Genomic DNA, 15,986 nt, shown 5'->3' with positions numbered 1-15,986 from the left:
TGCCAAAATGTGCAGAGTCATCATGCAGAATGTCAGTTTTTTTTCTGCGTACGACCAACACAGTAAGTGTGAACTAGCACATTGATTAACATGAGTTCTCAGTTTTTCTGTGCAGAAAACGCGTACGAAAACTGTCAAGTGCGTTCCCTGCCTCAGAATCTAGCTTCAACAGCTTTCTAATGACAGGTGTACTGTGCTGACAGTTGTTCTGCATGAGCAACTGCCAGCACACCTGTCAAAGTGCTATCTAATCACAATTGCAATTTTTTTCATTCATTTTTTCAACTTTTAATAAGTACTTTAACCATGTCAGCCCGCGGGTATTTTTCACCTTATGAACAAGAGGAATGTTCTCATTTCAGCGCTCCTCACTTTCATTCCCCAATAACTTTATTACTACTTATCACAATGAAATGATCTATACCTTGTTTTCTCTAGCCGTCATACGGGACACTGGAGATGAGGCTCCGCCCATCCAATCAGTGGAAACCACCTGAAAGAGTAAAAAGAGTATTAATAGCCCCCACCCTCCCCTGGCTCCTCAGTTTAATTTGGTTTCCGTCCCGGAAACACCGAAGAGGAATAGCTCCCTTAGTTTTTATTATTTTTTAGCTTCACTAGGTGGTGAGGCCAAGAGAAGACCGGGTGTTGGGTGATCGTTGTGAACGCTAAGTGGCGTCTCTTTATGCACCCGGTTTTCTGCCGAACGCGGTGTTCGGATGTCGATCCCTCTGCCCTCCGTATGCATTTGTGCGGGCAAGGATCGTGGGACTCTCCCCCAGCTGCTTGGCATCCTCTTGGCAGCACTGCGCATGCAGGAAATCCCTGGGCCACAAGCGATGGTTGGGAAGCTGGCGCTGGTGGGGGAGTCTAATATAGGAGAACTAGGCAGCATAAGAAATGGAACTGCTCCTGTTGTTCTCCCCCATGCTGGAAAGATGGGATCACAGGCAAGAGGCTTCCCAGTCTGTCCAGCAGCAGAGGTAAGTGCATTAACCAGGCTGGAAAGATGGGATCACAGGCAAGAGGCTTCCCAGTCTGTTCCAGCAGCAGAGGTGAGTGCATTGACCATGCTGGAGAGATGGGATAACAGGCATGAGGCTTCCTTGTCTGTTCCAGCAGATGAGGTGTGTGCACTGATAGTGTTTTTTTGCAGGGATATACACTCATATTATGCAGTTTAGAGTGTGATTTCACCTGTGTTTTATCCTTTCCCGCTATCTATATCATAGCAAGCTGAAAGTAAAAGCGGGGGAGGTATAGGATAATGTTTGGAGAAGCTAAAAACGAAAATTTGCTATTGCAACATTAAGCTTCCCCAGTATTATAACGAGATGAGTAAGGAAAGCCCTGAGCAGTTTTAAGGAATCATTTGTTTCCTATGCTAGATGCAGAAACTAACATTTTACAGGGATGTGCACTCATATGTTTAGTATTAGAGAGTGATTTTCCCTGTATATATTTTTTTCTTTTCTCCTATCCTCTGTGTCCATGTGATCTAGCTGTGAATGTTAAGCAGCAGGTGGGGCAGCAATTGGCTTCCCCAATATTAGAACATGATGATTTGTCAAACCTGCACTGAAGCGATGGTGATTGACAATTAAGGAGTAATGGAAACTTTCAAGAAATGAATCTCTGGTTAGTTTTCAGGGAGTCCCTTGTTTCGAATTTTACTTCGATTCTGTTGCGATTACGACTTTCAGTCGGTTTCGATTATAACTGTCAGTACGTTATGACTTTCAGTATGTTGCGATTATGACTTTTAGTATATTGTGATTATGATTTTTAGTATGTTTCGATTATGACTTCGAGTCTTTCGATTATGACTTCGAGTCTTTCGATTATGACTTCGAGTCTTTCGATTATGACTTCGAGTCTTTCGATTATGACTTCGAGTCTTTCGATTATGACTTCGAGTCTTTCGATTATGACTTCGAGTCTTTCAATTATGACTTCGAGTTTTTTCGATTATGACTTCGAGTCTTTCGACTATGACTTCGAGTCTTTCGATCGAGTCTTTCGACTATGACTTCGAGTCTTTCGACTATGACTTCGAGTCTTTCGACTATGACTTCGAGTCTTTCGACTATGACTTTGAGTCTTTCGATTTTGACTTCGAGTCTTTCGATTTTGACTTCGAGTCTTTCGATTTTGACTTCGAGTCTGTTTCGATTTTGACTTCGAGTCTGTTTCGATTTTGACTTCGAGTCTGTTTCGATTTTGACTTCGAGTCTGTTTCGATTTTGACTTCGAGTCTGTTTCGATTTTGACTTCGAGTCTGTTTCGATTTTGACTTCGAGTCTGTTTCGATTTTGACTTCGAGTCTGTTTCGATTTTGACTTCGAGTCTGTTTCGATTTTGACTTCGAGTCTGTTTCGATTTTGACTTCGAGTCTGTTTCGATTTTGACTTCGAGTCTGTTTCGATTTTGACTTCGAGTCTGTTTCGATTTTGACTTCGAGTCTGTTTCGATTTTGACTTCGAGTCTTGTTTCGATTTTGACTTCGAGTCTGTTTCGATTTTGACTTCGAGTCTGTTTCGATTTTGACTTCGAGTCTGTTTCGATTTTGACTTCGACTCTGTTTCGATTTTGACTTCGACTCTGTTTCGATTTTGACTTTCAGTCTTTCGATTATGACTTTCAGTCTTTCGATTATGACTTTCAGTCTTTCGATTTTGACTTTCAGTCTTTCGATTTTGACTTTCAGTCTTTCGATTTTGACTTTCAGTCTTTCGATTTTGACTTTCAGTCTTTCGATTATGACTTTCAGTCTTTCGATTATGACTTTCAGTCTTTCGATTATGACTTTCAGTCTTTCGATTATGACTTTCAGTCTTTCGATTATGACTTCGAGTCTGTTTCGATTTTGACTTCGAGTCTGTTTCGATTATGACTTCGAGTCTTTCGATTATGACTTCGAGTCTTTCGATTTTGACTTTCAGTCTTTCGATTATGACTTTCAGTCTTTCGATTATGACTTTCAGTCTTTCGAGGATGACTTACTATCGGTTTTGACTTCGTCTGGTTTGATTTTAACTTTGAGCCTCTTTCGAATTGGTCTGCAAACCTGTTTCGAATTGGTCTGATATACAGGCCGGCACTTTATCTATGCTGGCTGTGGAGATTGAAAATCTTGTAGAGAGGGAGAGCAGAGTTGACAATCCTGCTCTGAGGGCCAGTGCGGTTGTGTGGCAGAACTGTTCTGCATGGGAATTTACTGCCCATAAGGTTCTGTGGACCTATGCATAGTACGGTGTTGTTTTGGCAGAGTAGTGCTCCAGGGTTGTGGCCCTCCCTAGTTATGTCTTTTCAGACTACTTGTTTATCATCTCCAGTGTCCCGTATGACGGCTAGAGAATATTACAGTTAGACTTACCGGTAACTGTATTTCTAGACGTCATACGGGACACCAACCCACCTCTATTCCTGTCGCACTCTCTTACGGCTATTGCATTGGGGGTTTATGGGTTACACTTCTTTTGAGGTGTCTTATTTCCTCTCCTCTTCTCTGTGTTTTAGTTGGAAGTTACTTGCATTACACTGAGGAGCCAGGGGAGGGTGGGGGCTATTAATACTCTTTTTACTCTTTCAGGTGGTTTCCACTGATTGGATGGGCGGAGCCTCATCTCCAGTGTCCCGTATGACGTCTAGAAATACAGTTACCGGTAAGTCTAACTGTAATATTTTCCGCCACCAATTAGGCTTTCTTTGGGTGGTACATTATGCTAAGAATTATTTTATTCTAAATGCATTCTAATGGGAATAATAAGAAAAAAATGGAAAAACATTATTTCTCAGTTTTCAGTCATTATAGTTTTAAAATAATTCATGCTACCGTAATTAAAATCCACACATTTTATTCGGCCATTTGGCCCGGTTAGTGCAACGTTAAAATGATATCCCTAGTATAATTTATGGTGACCATATTTTATTTGGAAAGGTGCATTTTTCAGTTTTACATCCATTACTAATTTTTAGCCCATAATTTAATAATAATATGCCCTCTTGACATATTAAAAAATAAATTCCATAAAGTCAGTAGGTGTAATTTTACTATTTGACCACAAGATGTCCCTGCTCAGTACTTCCTATTCGCGTACAATAAGTACGTTATAGGAAGTAATATATTGCTACATTGTAACTAGGGAAGTGACGCAGGTATCAATCGATGCCTGCGTTCACGGTGGCCTAGAGGGGAGATTAAAGAGTAACTGTCAGGCTGCAGAAGCTAATTTAAACCTCTATTCTCCTGTGTTAAACAGTTTAGAAGGAAGCCCAAAAGCAATTAGTGAAGATAAAAATCTCAGTTACCTTTGATGTGTGCTTATCAGCAAGTCTGTTATTTTTAAGAAGACGCAAGCCGCATACCATACTGCAAAGCATTCTGGGGCTCTCCCCTCGGCTGCTAATGAGACGTTACAGCAACTTGTAATCCTGTAGCACTGATAAATCTCGGGCAGAGTACACTGCAGGAGTCAGCTATTGTTCCTAGCCACATGGCTCATTAATATTCACTGCACACTGTGTTATTTAGTACCAGCTTATCTGTGATCAGGAGGCAGGCAGGACATGACGACACATTTGACAGAAAAACATGAAGCCTGCCATGAGCTGTCAGGAGCATCTATCTCTGCATATACTATATACAAATTCTGTGAAATCCAAACGTGGACAGTGAAATGCATATGTAATGTAAGTACAGCCAATGTTTAGCTACTGATATATGTGTTTATTTTCTCTGAGACCTTATACCTAACAGCTCCTCTTTAATGAATGGGAACATTGTTCCCATTCATAAATCTAACGATCGGTGGCGGAAATCGGCAAGTGGGAGGAAGCGGGTCTATTTAAGAATGAACACTGTTTTCAACTAAAACAGTGTTCATTCTCGGCGGACATGTATGGATTTGATCATGGGACTTTTGTCCCCAGCAGCAAATCCCCTCTGTTGCTGGCAACACTGCGATGGCGGGCATCTGCCCGCACGATTGCACACACAGCTCCCCAAGCTGCAGGGACGTGACTATTGCATCCCTGCGGCTGTAGCAGCTGCCACTGCGGACGTAAGAATTTAAATTATTTTTTTTCTAGCTCAATCTGATACGTTCAGGTGATTTTATAAGACACACAAATATTGATTTTGTATACTTAAAGTAGTGGTCCCTGCCAGGGCTGTGTAGTCGGAGCAATTTTGGGTGCCTGGAGTCGGGGAAAAATACTCCGACTCCTGGTGAATTTAAACTGTAATTAAAATAGAAAATATGATAAAATGCTCTATTTCTCAGATAATAGTCATCATCATAAATAATGTATATATACAACAATAGCTGTGCTTAGTCCACAAAAATGAAATAAACCAATCAAAATTAGTTACTTGTGCTGCTTCAATAAAGCAGTCCCCGTATTTTTAGGCTGCTTACACACAGGGACGTTACAGGCGCACGTTAGTGCAGCCTGTAACGCTCCCCCAACGCACAGCAATGTAACACAAGTGGGCTGTTCACACTGCCCACGTTGCGTTACATGTAACGCTGCACGTTCTTCCGAAAGTGCAGCATACTATAGCGTTACAGCGGCTTAAGCCGCGTTAAGACTGTTTGCACATGCTCAGTCATGTTGGGGAGGAGCGGAGAGCGGCCAGGCACATGGCTAATTAATATTCACTGCATGTTGTGACGTGCAGTGTTTACTTCCTGGTGCGGCCGCTCTGTGCGGCGATTGGCCGGCAGGACCACGTGATGCCGCACGCGTCCAAGAGTACGCATCACGTACGCAGAGTGAGCTGCACAACGCGGCTCACTCTGACGTCCACATCGAAGAGCACCAGGCCCTGCGTTAGGTGCACGTTATGCGACCTTAACGTAGCACCTAACGCAACGTCTTGGTGTGCAAGTAGCCTAAAAGTCAGATATACATGTCTGATTGTGACTGTACAGTATATATGATGTGTACACAGGAATCTCTTATATATACTAAATAACATCTACGCTGTAAGAATAAAGCCTGATGTGTAGCCGTGTCACTAATAGAGATGGTCAATGAGATGGAAATAATTCTGCGTTGATGCTGATTTATGCAAATGTATGCCTTCTCTATGCTCATTAAATCAAATAATTTGATATGTTGTTAAAATTTGGTTTGGTGACCACGAATTAAAGTGTACCTGAGACGGATAAAAAGAAAAGTTTTATACATACCTGGGGCTTCCTCCAGCCTCCTTCAGGCCAATCAGTCCCTCGCTGTCCTCCTCCGCAACCTGGATCTTCTGCTATGAGCCCCTGTAATTAAGAATTCATAGCAGAAGAATCCAGGTGGCGGAGGAGGACAGCGAGGGACTGATTAGCCTAAAGGGGGCTGGAGGAAGCCCCAGGTATGTATAAAACTTTTTAATTTCATCTGTCTCAGGTTATCACGCTAGTGCGTGACGAGGTAAAGTACGGATAATACACAACAATAGTACAAGGTACCGTCTAGATCAGTCAAAACTTGTTCACAAGTAAAAGTCAAAATACAGAGTCGTTTAAACAAAATCGTAGTCAAATTCAAGCAGGGTCATACACATGTATCAGATGTCAGTCGTATTGCAAGGATTAAGCGGTAGCAGAGTCAGGGACAGGCCGTGTCGGTAACGTAAATCAGATGGCAGCGGTACAGAAGGATTAGACAGGAGCAAGGTCAAAATGCAAGTGAGAGGTTGGTACACATAATAATATACAGTAAGATGGTACTTCAATAATATCAGGAGGATATTACAAATGAATTATAATAATAATAATCAAATACGAAACTAATAAACGACTGACTAACTGGAGTACATATATATTGTGCGTCTACACAATATATTAATGTAACTCAAGAATAGCTAGCTAGGCCAAGAGCCAGCGAACTGATTAGTATCAAGGCCAGTGAGTGAATGCAATCTCTGGCCTCCGGACCACGCCGGAGACGCCGCGGGACCTGCCCCTGGAAGCTAAGGACGTTACACAGGTTTACTTTGTTACACAGTAGTACTCTACATATGCAGAGCTGCAGGGAATCCACTGAGAATGTTGTGCACATTGAACACAGAGGTGTTGTCTATCACCCATAAACCTTGTTCAGATTGTACATGAAGAATGTGTAATAGAGAAAGAATCCCCTCATTCTCCTGCAGAGTACCTGCACATCATTCTTACATGTAACCACAGTCACATTGCCTAGGGCCTGATAGATGTTCTTTCTTCCGGTCTGTACCTTTTTACAAGTACTCTTACCAAGGACTAGTTTTAGTCTATGACTAAAGGGAATAAATATGGCAGTCTCCATATCCTTCTCGCTTCAGTTGTCTTAAAATTCCTAAGCGTTGGCAGTTAAGAGACACATTTCATGTTACATACTTTCAATCAACAAGATTGTAATATGCAAATTAGAGGAGTCGGTGGATTTTTGTACTGACTCCACAGCCCTGGTCCCTGCATCACATGAATATGGCCGACACTGTTCTAGGTTACAAACTTCTGTCTCCTAGAATCCCCTGCTTACTAGTTACTGATAACTCCTTTAAAGTGGACCTGAACTCAGAATTCCTCTCTGCGCTAAAAGATACACAACTGCATAATAACCTTTAAACAAAAAACATTTCTTTGTTACAGCTGATACAAATCCTAAACTAAATCTGCACAGTTTCTACTTCCTGATTCATAGAAGCAGACATATTGTTTACAGCCTGTACTTTCAAATGGGCTTATCTCCTTATCTGCCATAGGCAGTCATGTGACACAGGGAGGAGATCAAATTACAACTAGTGATTAGACACAAATTAGTGGAAATTACACAGGCTAAACTCTAACTACATACAGGGAGCATTTTTGTTATGTTTTCCTTGTGTCCAGTAAAAGTGTATAGCTTAATCAACAACCAGAGGGGTGGTAAATATTGTCACATACAGTTACAGTATATGGAGGATAAATGGAAGAAACATAGTAATGACATAGCTGTAGACATATGCTGGAAAACATTTTTATGGTAGTAACAGTGCAAACAAAGTAGTCATTATTTACGCCCTTTACCACATAGTATATAACTGTATAAGCTATTCTGATGCTAAAATTTAAGGCAACCATCATTAGAACAAAAACTCTTTGTGTAAGAAACCAATTTTTTGCAATGGTCTGCTTTAGTTGTTCCCAATGCCCATGGTCTTGTCCCGCCCTCCGGTATACAATATATTGTCTTCAGGTCCCAGATCAACTCAATTATAGGTCCCAAGTGTTGAGGGAGAAGAAAATAATAGATAAACTAAGGGGAATTACTATGGGGCAGTTAAAGTGAACCCGAGGTGAAAATAAACTGATGAGATAAACAATTTATATTTATTCTCCTCTTCCTAAAAATGACATTTTCAAGTATCCCAGGGTTTTATATTATATTTAAACATTTACAAAGTAGGTTGAATATTTTACTGTCTCTAGTCAGTGGCAGCCTATTAAGTGTCCCAGAGTTAGAAAAAAAGTCAATAGTTCATGTGTTGTATTCTGCCAGGGAAACTTTTATGGCAGTGTTTACTAATCTCCTAACAAGGCACCGACAAGCCAGAAGCTGTCACTTCTATGCGTAGAAACTAACTCTTTCAGGCAGCAAAATAAAACTAGTAAAACAGCCTGGTTATTAACTACTGGACGACCGCGTCACGCCGATGGCCCAGGACCGCCTAACGCCTATTGGTGTCAAGTCCTGGGGCAGGGTTTTGCAGTAGCAGTGCTGTACTGGGGACAGCCGGAGACAGGAGCGATCCGCTGTCATAGGCTGATGCCTATGACGGCCGATCGCTATCGTAGGCTGGCAGGGGGGGGGGGGGGGGTTTAAAAATGAAAGTAAAATACATCTTTATTAAAAAAAAATAATACACTAAATATTTGTATAAAAAATAAAAAAATAAACCTCCTGGGAGCGATCACAGCCCACCAACAGAAAGCTCTGTTGGTGGGCAGAAGAGGGGGGGGGCTCACTTGTGTGCTGAGTTGTACGGCCCTGCAGCGAGGCCTTAAAACTGCAGTGGCCTAATAACTGAAAAATAGCCTGGTCACTGGGGGGGTTGTAAGCCCACGGTCTTCAAGTGGTTAATAGGTTTTGTATTGTACATACATGTTTACCTCATCGCGTCACATATCCTCAGCTACACTTTTTAAATAGCAGGGTGGGGACATGGAAGACTGGACAGTTGTCTCCAGAAGTCTTGTTTGGCTACCTACCTAAATATCCTGGTAGTGCTTACAGAGCAATATGGGAAAAAGCAAACGGATTGCTGGAGAGATAGCATTCTGAGTGATCAAATGCAAAGTGTAAAGACTGTAAGATATCAGCACATAGCAGTCTTAGACATTTAAGATTACAAAAGGTAACAAATTCTTGATGTTTATTGTATGTTGATGGTACTCACCACCCTGGTAGTGTAGCACAAGCTGGAGGAACAGGACTGCTCCTAAGCCTTGCATGTCCATTTCTCATCTGACTTGATTCTTCTCTGTTAGAAAGGGAAGTAAATGTGAAGAGCAGCCAGGACAGTAGACCCTGGTCTTGGTGTTGGGAAACTTCCTGGTTACATTTAGAACCTAAATGTTATTTTTAACGTCCTACTTCTCTGTTGTAGGCAGGGAGACGGAATTTGAGGCATTATCTCAATATAAGTAGACTTTAGTTCTATAGAAATGTATTTCTACTGAAATAGAATAAAAAGAATATGTATTTATATATAGCAAACACGTGAACAGATTTAGGCATTCGATGCTTTTACGATGGTGATGTGGTCTGTGACTGTTTTATTGCCACATTAACATCTTTTGGTGCTGTGTAAGATTTCTGTTTTGAAATTGAACCTGAGAGGGTTTAAAACAAAACAAAAAAAAGTTAATTTGGTGGTGAAAAGCCTCTGGATAGACCAGTGGTTTCCCGTGTCCTCCTCACTCCCACCATTGCCATGCATGGACCCTCTGAGCATATTCGACAAGATCTTGTTGGATATGTTCTCATGGCCATGCTTCCCTCCATGTATGAGCGTGACCGTACTGCATGAGTACGCCTGAGCAGAGAGCAGAATCTTCTTGTTGGATATGTTCTCATGGCCATGCTTCCCTCCATGTATGAGTGTGACCGTACTGCATGAGTACGCCTGAGCAGAGAGCAGAATCTTCTTGTTCGACAACAACATCAAAACATTTGTAAAGTGCTTTTCTCATGTAGCACCCAAAGCACATAAGCTTGTCTCAGATCATTATATAGTGGTGTGTGCAGGGGGGAAAATTACGTGATCATAAATGCCAGACTAAACAGGTGGCTTTTCAGTTTTGATTTAAACGTGTCCAGGGTTGGAGCTGTCTTGATTAAGTTTGGCAGGGCATTCCACAGGGTAGGAGCAGCATGACAGGAAGCTCTGGCTCCAAGCTGCTCAGTGCTACTGCGCAGACGTGGCACTACTCACACAGCACGCCCGCGCTCATGCAGGAAGAGGAATGTTCTGAGGGTCCCGAGCACCAGCAGTGGTCTCAAGGAGGATGTGGAAAGCCTCTGTAGAATCCAGAGGCTAACCTCTTCTTAGACAAAGTATCAAACGTATTATTTTAAAACTGCCTCAGGTTTGCTTTAAACTATTGACTGCACATCACCTCCTTCTAGGCTGTTTTCACTGCAGGAATAGATAGTGGGGTAAGGGTACAAAGCAGACAATAGTGGGGACCATAGATGCATAAATAGTTTACACATAGTACAAGCCAACATCCAGTAACAAAAGTACAAGGTACATACATAGTTCATCTGTGCCATAAAAACTTAGGATGAGTGAGAAAGTTCTGCAAAAAGTAGAAGTGTCCCAGAGTGTGTAGGCCACTGCAGAGAGGGTCAGCTTACTTGTGTTGCCACCTCTCGCCAATGTGCTGCATGCTACTCTCCACCTTCCCGGCACGTCTGTTTTCATAGCCAAACTTGTGACTGTGAAGGCGGAATCACCAGGAAGATGCAGAGCAGAGTGCAACGCATCGGCGAATGGCTGCAAGATTTGTAGACCCTCCCTGCTGTGGCAGTGCCCGCCAATGCACTGATGCAGTTTTATAGCAGGTGAAACTGAATCTTGCTCTTGCCTGCTTATGCCTGATATGCTGTGCAATGTGTACTGCTGGAAACTTAGAAGTACAGCAGAAAAAACATATACTGGGAAGGACACTGGTTCTGTAAGCTTGCGACCTGCCTACTAGCCAACTGCATAGTATTTTAATGGTATTTTATTCCCATAAATGGAAGTTAACTGGAGATAGTAAGCTTACAAGGGCAGGGCTCTCTCCCTCTCTTGTCTTGTAAGTTTTGTTCATCACAATATATGAGCCACTGTAACAATTATGTTGTCTACCAACATTTTGTATTAATGTCTGTATTTTTATAATCCCGTGTTGATAATGAAGATGTGTACAGCTGCCCTCTGAAAAATATCCAACACACCGGATCTTCAACCCTTTAACAGCCAAAAATGGCTGCAGGGCCATATTTTTGCTGCCGTTGGGGAAGTGTGCCTTTCCCATCCTGGCAGACTCGGCAGAGTATGTTTATATACAAGGCTAAAAAGAGCAAGACTATTGTCATCAAAGAAAGTAGGAAGGTAGACAACCTAGGCAAGATTCAGAACACCATACAACAAAAGACTGCCTATCACTCTTTGAGGGTCTCAGCAACCCTATGTGCAAATGAATCCATCAATAATCTGTCCAGACAAATCCCCCCCCCCCCCCCCCCCAATGTTGCTGATAAGCAATCCCCTCCCAACAAATGGCCAATGATAGATGCCTATAACGGGGGTTCCCTAATACAAAAAAAAATTGTGCTGATATAGGTACACTGTGAAAAAACATCCACAATACAAAATCTGTAAAATTACCCAATATGAAATATGAAAAAATACAAAGAAAACAACAACAATAATAACCACTATCAAAATTGTTGATGATCAACCACAATCGTGCGCTCGCCGGTAGCAACCTGTAGTAAAGTGAGCTAGTGCAAGTCAGTAAAGTGTCAGCCGTGCAAAAAGTAAGGTGCTAGTGTGAATAAGAAAAGAACGTTACCCGTATCCAAGTTGGGAGGAGAGGGAGACAGCCCTACGCGCTTGCAGTCTCCGCTGCTTCTCTGGAGGCTCAGAGTATGTGGCGGCACGATAGGGGTGGTGGCAGGGACCTCTCATACATACCTGTCCGGGCGGCTTCTTCCTCCGCAGACACAGTGACGTACTCCCTGCAGGTCTACTCGGTTCAGATCACTACGTGATCAGGATCCAGGAGACCGTGTCAGTGTTACAGCACCATCCGGTGGTGGAAGAGGGGTGATGAGTCTCTTCCATCACCACTCTTCCACGACCGGCTGGCGCTGTAATGCTGACACAGTCTCATGAGTCTCACAGTCTCACGTCACATGTGATCAGGACCCAGAAGACCTGCCGGAATTTCAGAGCCGTCAGTGGAGGAGGAGGAGATGCCGCCCGCAACAGGTAAGTATAACTGCTTACTGCCGCACACTGGTTTGGCTTTACTAGGCAGCCCATGAGCTATGCCGACAGAGGCTGTCACTGCACAAGCAGCTTTCAAACTAAGCATTTCATTTGATGCTGCCATTGGGTTAAACCGCAACAAATGAAAGCTTCCGCCCTCACTATGCCCACCAGAAGACATGCCATCATGCACTGCACCATTGTCCAACAGTACAGTCTGTTTAACGGCGGCGTAACGCTCAGGAGGTTAAATACATTACTAATAGGGATTATCAATCATGTGCAAATAATTCTTAGTTTATGCAAATATATGTACATTTTTATGCAAATCTATGTAGCTTAAAAATGGACCAATCAAATCCCACCCAGGTTTCAATTGATTGGTCCAATTTCAAGCTGCATAGATATGCATAAAAATGTACATCAATTTGCATATCATTGATCATCCCTAATTACTAAATAAAATGGGCAATACAAATCCCAGCACCCATAATTGACTCTTGATGATTTTTATTTTTGTCCTATTGCCTTACAGGTGGGAAGTGGGAGAAGCCAGCAGAAGCTATGGACGTTACTGGAACGGCTTGGGAAGAGCAAGTGAACAGCCTTGCAGACATCTTTAAGGAAGCTGGGTTTGCTGTAGAGACTTTCACCCGCCTCCCCTATTTATGTGAAGGAGACATGTACAATGACTATTACGTCCTGGATGATGCCGTGTTCGTTTTGCGGCCTCTGTAGACTGAACACACGTGCTTGGAAAAGGAAAATAGCCTCAATCTTCCTACTGAGCCAGACTAATGGGGGGATAAGAATCATTTATGTGAAGGCAGACGTTTGTTTAAGACCAGCTTTTTACTGTATGTGCAACAGACCTTGTGTATAATGCAAATTTTTAAATGATATATATGTGTTTTGTTTATATATACACAGAATTTCAGACCAAAACCCTTTTTTTAAACAGATCAGTTCTGCTACCTTTTGCAGCAAACATGGACATATTTTTATGTGACTTGGAATTGGTGTGCTACATAGGTTGTACCATACAAGAATTGTTTCTTAAAAGGGATGCAAAGGAAAAGTTAGCCTTCTTAAAACACAAAATATTTGTGATTATTCAGGCTGGAGTGAGCATATGATGTCTCCCATGATGCGTCACTGCTGAGTATGCAAATCATCATTTGTTGCCCCTGTAAGCTAACCACACCTCCAGAACCGCTGGAATGCAATGATGTGTCAGCTTGTTAATTGTACAGAGCCACAATAATCCAGCAACTCCATCTGTTCTGGAGGTGTGGTTAAGTTACAGGGACAACAAATAATGATTTGCATATTCAGCAGTGGTGCATCGTGGGAGACCCTTATATGCTTACTTCAACCTGAATAATGACAAATACCTTCTGTTTTAAGAACGCAATTTTTTTTGTTTTGCATAGCATTGTAGTAACAGGGCTTTTTGGTCCTTTGTAGCCCCTTACACACTCCTGGTTCACCATGAGCTTGCTGGGTAATCTGTAATTCTTAAAAGGGGTTATCAATCCTAAAACTCAATTCCGGTTGCTCAGATGGCTCTGTTAAAACACCTCTTTCATCAGCTGCAACCACAGACAGACTTCCACTCCCACTGATGTCGTAATCACACAGTTACGGGGAAACTTTCACACGTGTTTGCCAGACTGGGACACCCACAGCCTAAGCCTTTCTCCGTGTCTCTGGGAACTGGTCAAACTCCTGTGTGAGATTCTGTTGGAAGCAATAACATAGTGTGGTGCTGCTGAGACTTGTGCTGCTCTCTGTGTAGTGGATTGATGCGTAAATGACAATTTGTACATAAAGTGCTCTGAATTATGCTTGCGTTCTCCAACACCTTCTGATGTGTGCGGGCCACTTTATGTTGGCCATAGATGAGCAGAATGGTGGGTGTTGGGCCCGTTTTTTTTTACTGTTAAGGTTGCAGTGGCTTGTCGTGGGATTTAGCAAGGGTAAAATAGGAGGGCGTTACCCTTCACACTTCTTTTGTTAATAAGCCCTTCGGTCATTAAAAACAAAAAAAATTACATTATTATTATTATTCCTAAATATCCTGTGCTTCGCCCAGGCATTACATTAGGCTACTTGATTAGGGCCAGTGTCAGGCCACACTGACTGTGACCAACAGCTTAAAGTGTACCCTAGGGTTATAAAACAGATACATACCTAAGAAGGAGGAAGCCTTTGGATGATGCAGAGGCTCCCCACATCTTTCTGGCCCCCACACAAGGACCCCCTGAAAGAAATCCGACAAGAACTGGTTGGATTTCTGATTGCGGCCGTGGAGGACCCAGAGGTTTATCTCTCCCAAGGTGAGTAGCCATTTTGGGCACATGCTACCTGATCCGGGGGTGGCTGGATCAGGTAGTGTCCATTACCTCCTCTCCCCGACGCTCCTGTCTCCTGCAATCTTTTAGCTTCACTTTTGTGACCTTTGGGGTCACAACATTGCAGAAGCAGCTCTGTGCTCTCCTCTGAGAGCACAGAGGGCTTATTGGCGTGAAGGGGGCAGGGAGCAGACAGTAGAGAGACAGTTCGACGGCTCTAATAGGCAGGGAAGGGGTGTTATGCAGGAGTTCCTCTGCTGCAGAAGGACGCCCCTTCCCCATTAGGTAGTTGACAATCAGAAGATTTTGGGGGAGGGGGCTAGCGGGGTGCAGGGGAGACTGAGAGTGGCGAGCAGGGCACACAGAGGCATGTCCTTCAGATGGGGACATGCCTATGTGTTCCTATTTTTAGATTTAAACCCACCTCGGGTACACTTTAAAGCAGAGCTCCTGGATACGGTAAATAAAAGTAACAATCAGTGTTTGGAAAAGTTTTTAAATGAAATCTGCTTGTACAGTATAATCTATTTATAGTAAACTCTTTAAGGGACTGGGCAAAGTTGACTTTATCAGAAGTTTTATTATATGTGAAATGATTGTATCTTCATTCAGTCAATAATTGGGAGTCATTTTTTTCTTTTCAATGTTTCAGCAAGCGACAGTGTCTATGCTAGATCAAAACGCACAGCGCTCAATATGCAGGGATTTGCATGCAGTTGTCATGCAACAGTTTGCACAGGAAGCATAGGTATCACAAGTTAGGGCCCATTCACACTCGGGTGGGGTGATTAGCGGGTGTTACTGCTAATCACTGGCGATCACTAGCGCTTTTTAAAGCACTGGTGCAATAAAAGTATATAGCAGTGATCTCAGTGCCACGATCACCAGCGATTCGTGATTATGTTAAGAAAATGCTAAATCGCGATTGCTCAAAAATCGTGAAATTACAGGAAAAAATACGCGTTTATTGTGTAAAAATCTCAGCGCAAAACGCTAGCGCTGATCGCTAGCGTTTTGCAATCATAAGTGTGAATGGGCCCTTAATGCAGGTACAGTACCTATTGCGAAAGATTTGGTAGGAAAGAGAAGCGCTCTATGGTGCTTGAAATCCAACGTTTAGGGCCCCG

At 42.7% G+C, this 15,986-nt stretch overlaps 2 protein-coding genes across 2 annotated transcripts in view; one reads left to right on the top strand and one right to left on the bottom strand.

Moving 5' to 3' along the window:
- IGSF6 (immunoglobulin superfamily member 6) overlaps positions 1-9,507 on the bottom strand; it is a 34,424-nt gene extending 24,917 nt beyond the window's left edge. Inside the window, exon 1 of the mRNA XM_068246773.1 lies at positions 9,419-9,507. Coding sequence (XP_068102874.1) covers positions 9,419-9,479 — 61 coding nt within the window. The 5' untranslated portion in view covers positions 9,480-9,507. The remainder of the gene's footprint in view (positions 1-9,418) is intronic.
- Positions 1-13,407, top strand: part of METTL9 (methyltransferase 9, His-X-His N1(pi)-histidine) — a 65,939-nt gene extending 52,532 nt beyond the window's left edge. Inside the window, exon 5 of the mRNA XM_068244507.1 lies at positions 13,041-13,407. Within this exon, the coding sequence (XP_068100608.1) occupies positions 13,041-13,243 (203 nt within the window). The 3' untranslated portion in view covers positions 13,244-13,407. The remainder of the gene's footprint in view (positions 1-13,040) is intronic.
- Positions 13,408-15,986: the final 2,579 nt, after the last annotated feature.

Source organism: Hyperolius riggenbachi, chromosome 7 (assembly GCF_040937935.1).
Source record: "Hyperolius riggenbachi isolate aHypRig1 chromosome 7, aHypRig1.pri, whole genome shotgun sequence".
Taxonomy (NCBI): Eukaryota; Metazoa; Chordata; class Amphibia; order Anura; family Hyperoliidae; genus Hyperolius; species Hyperolius riggenbachi.
The sequence above is the reverse complement of the archived record's forward strand: the minus strand, read 5'-3'. Positions and strand labels throughout refer to the sequence as shown.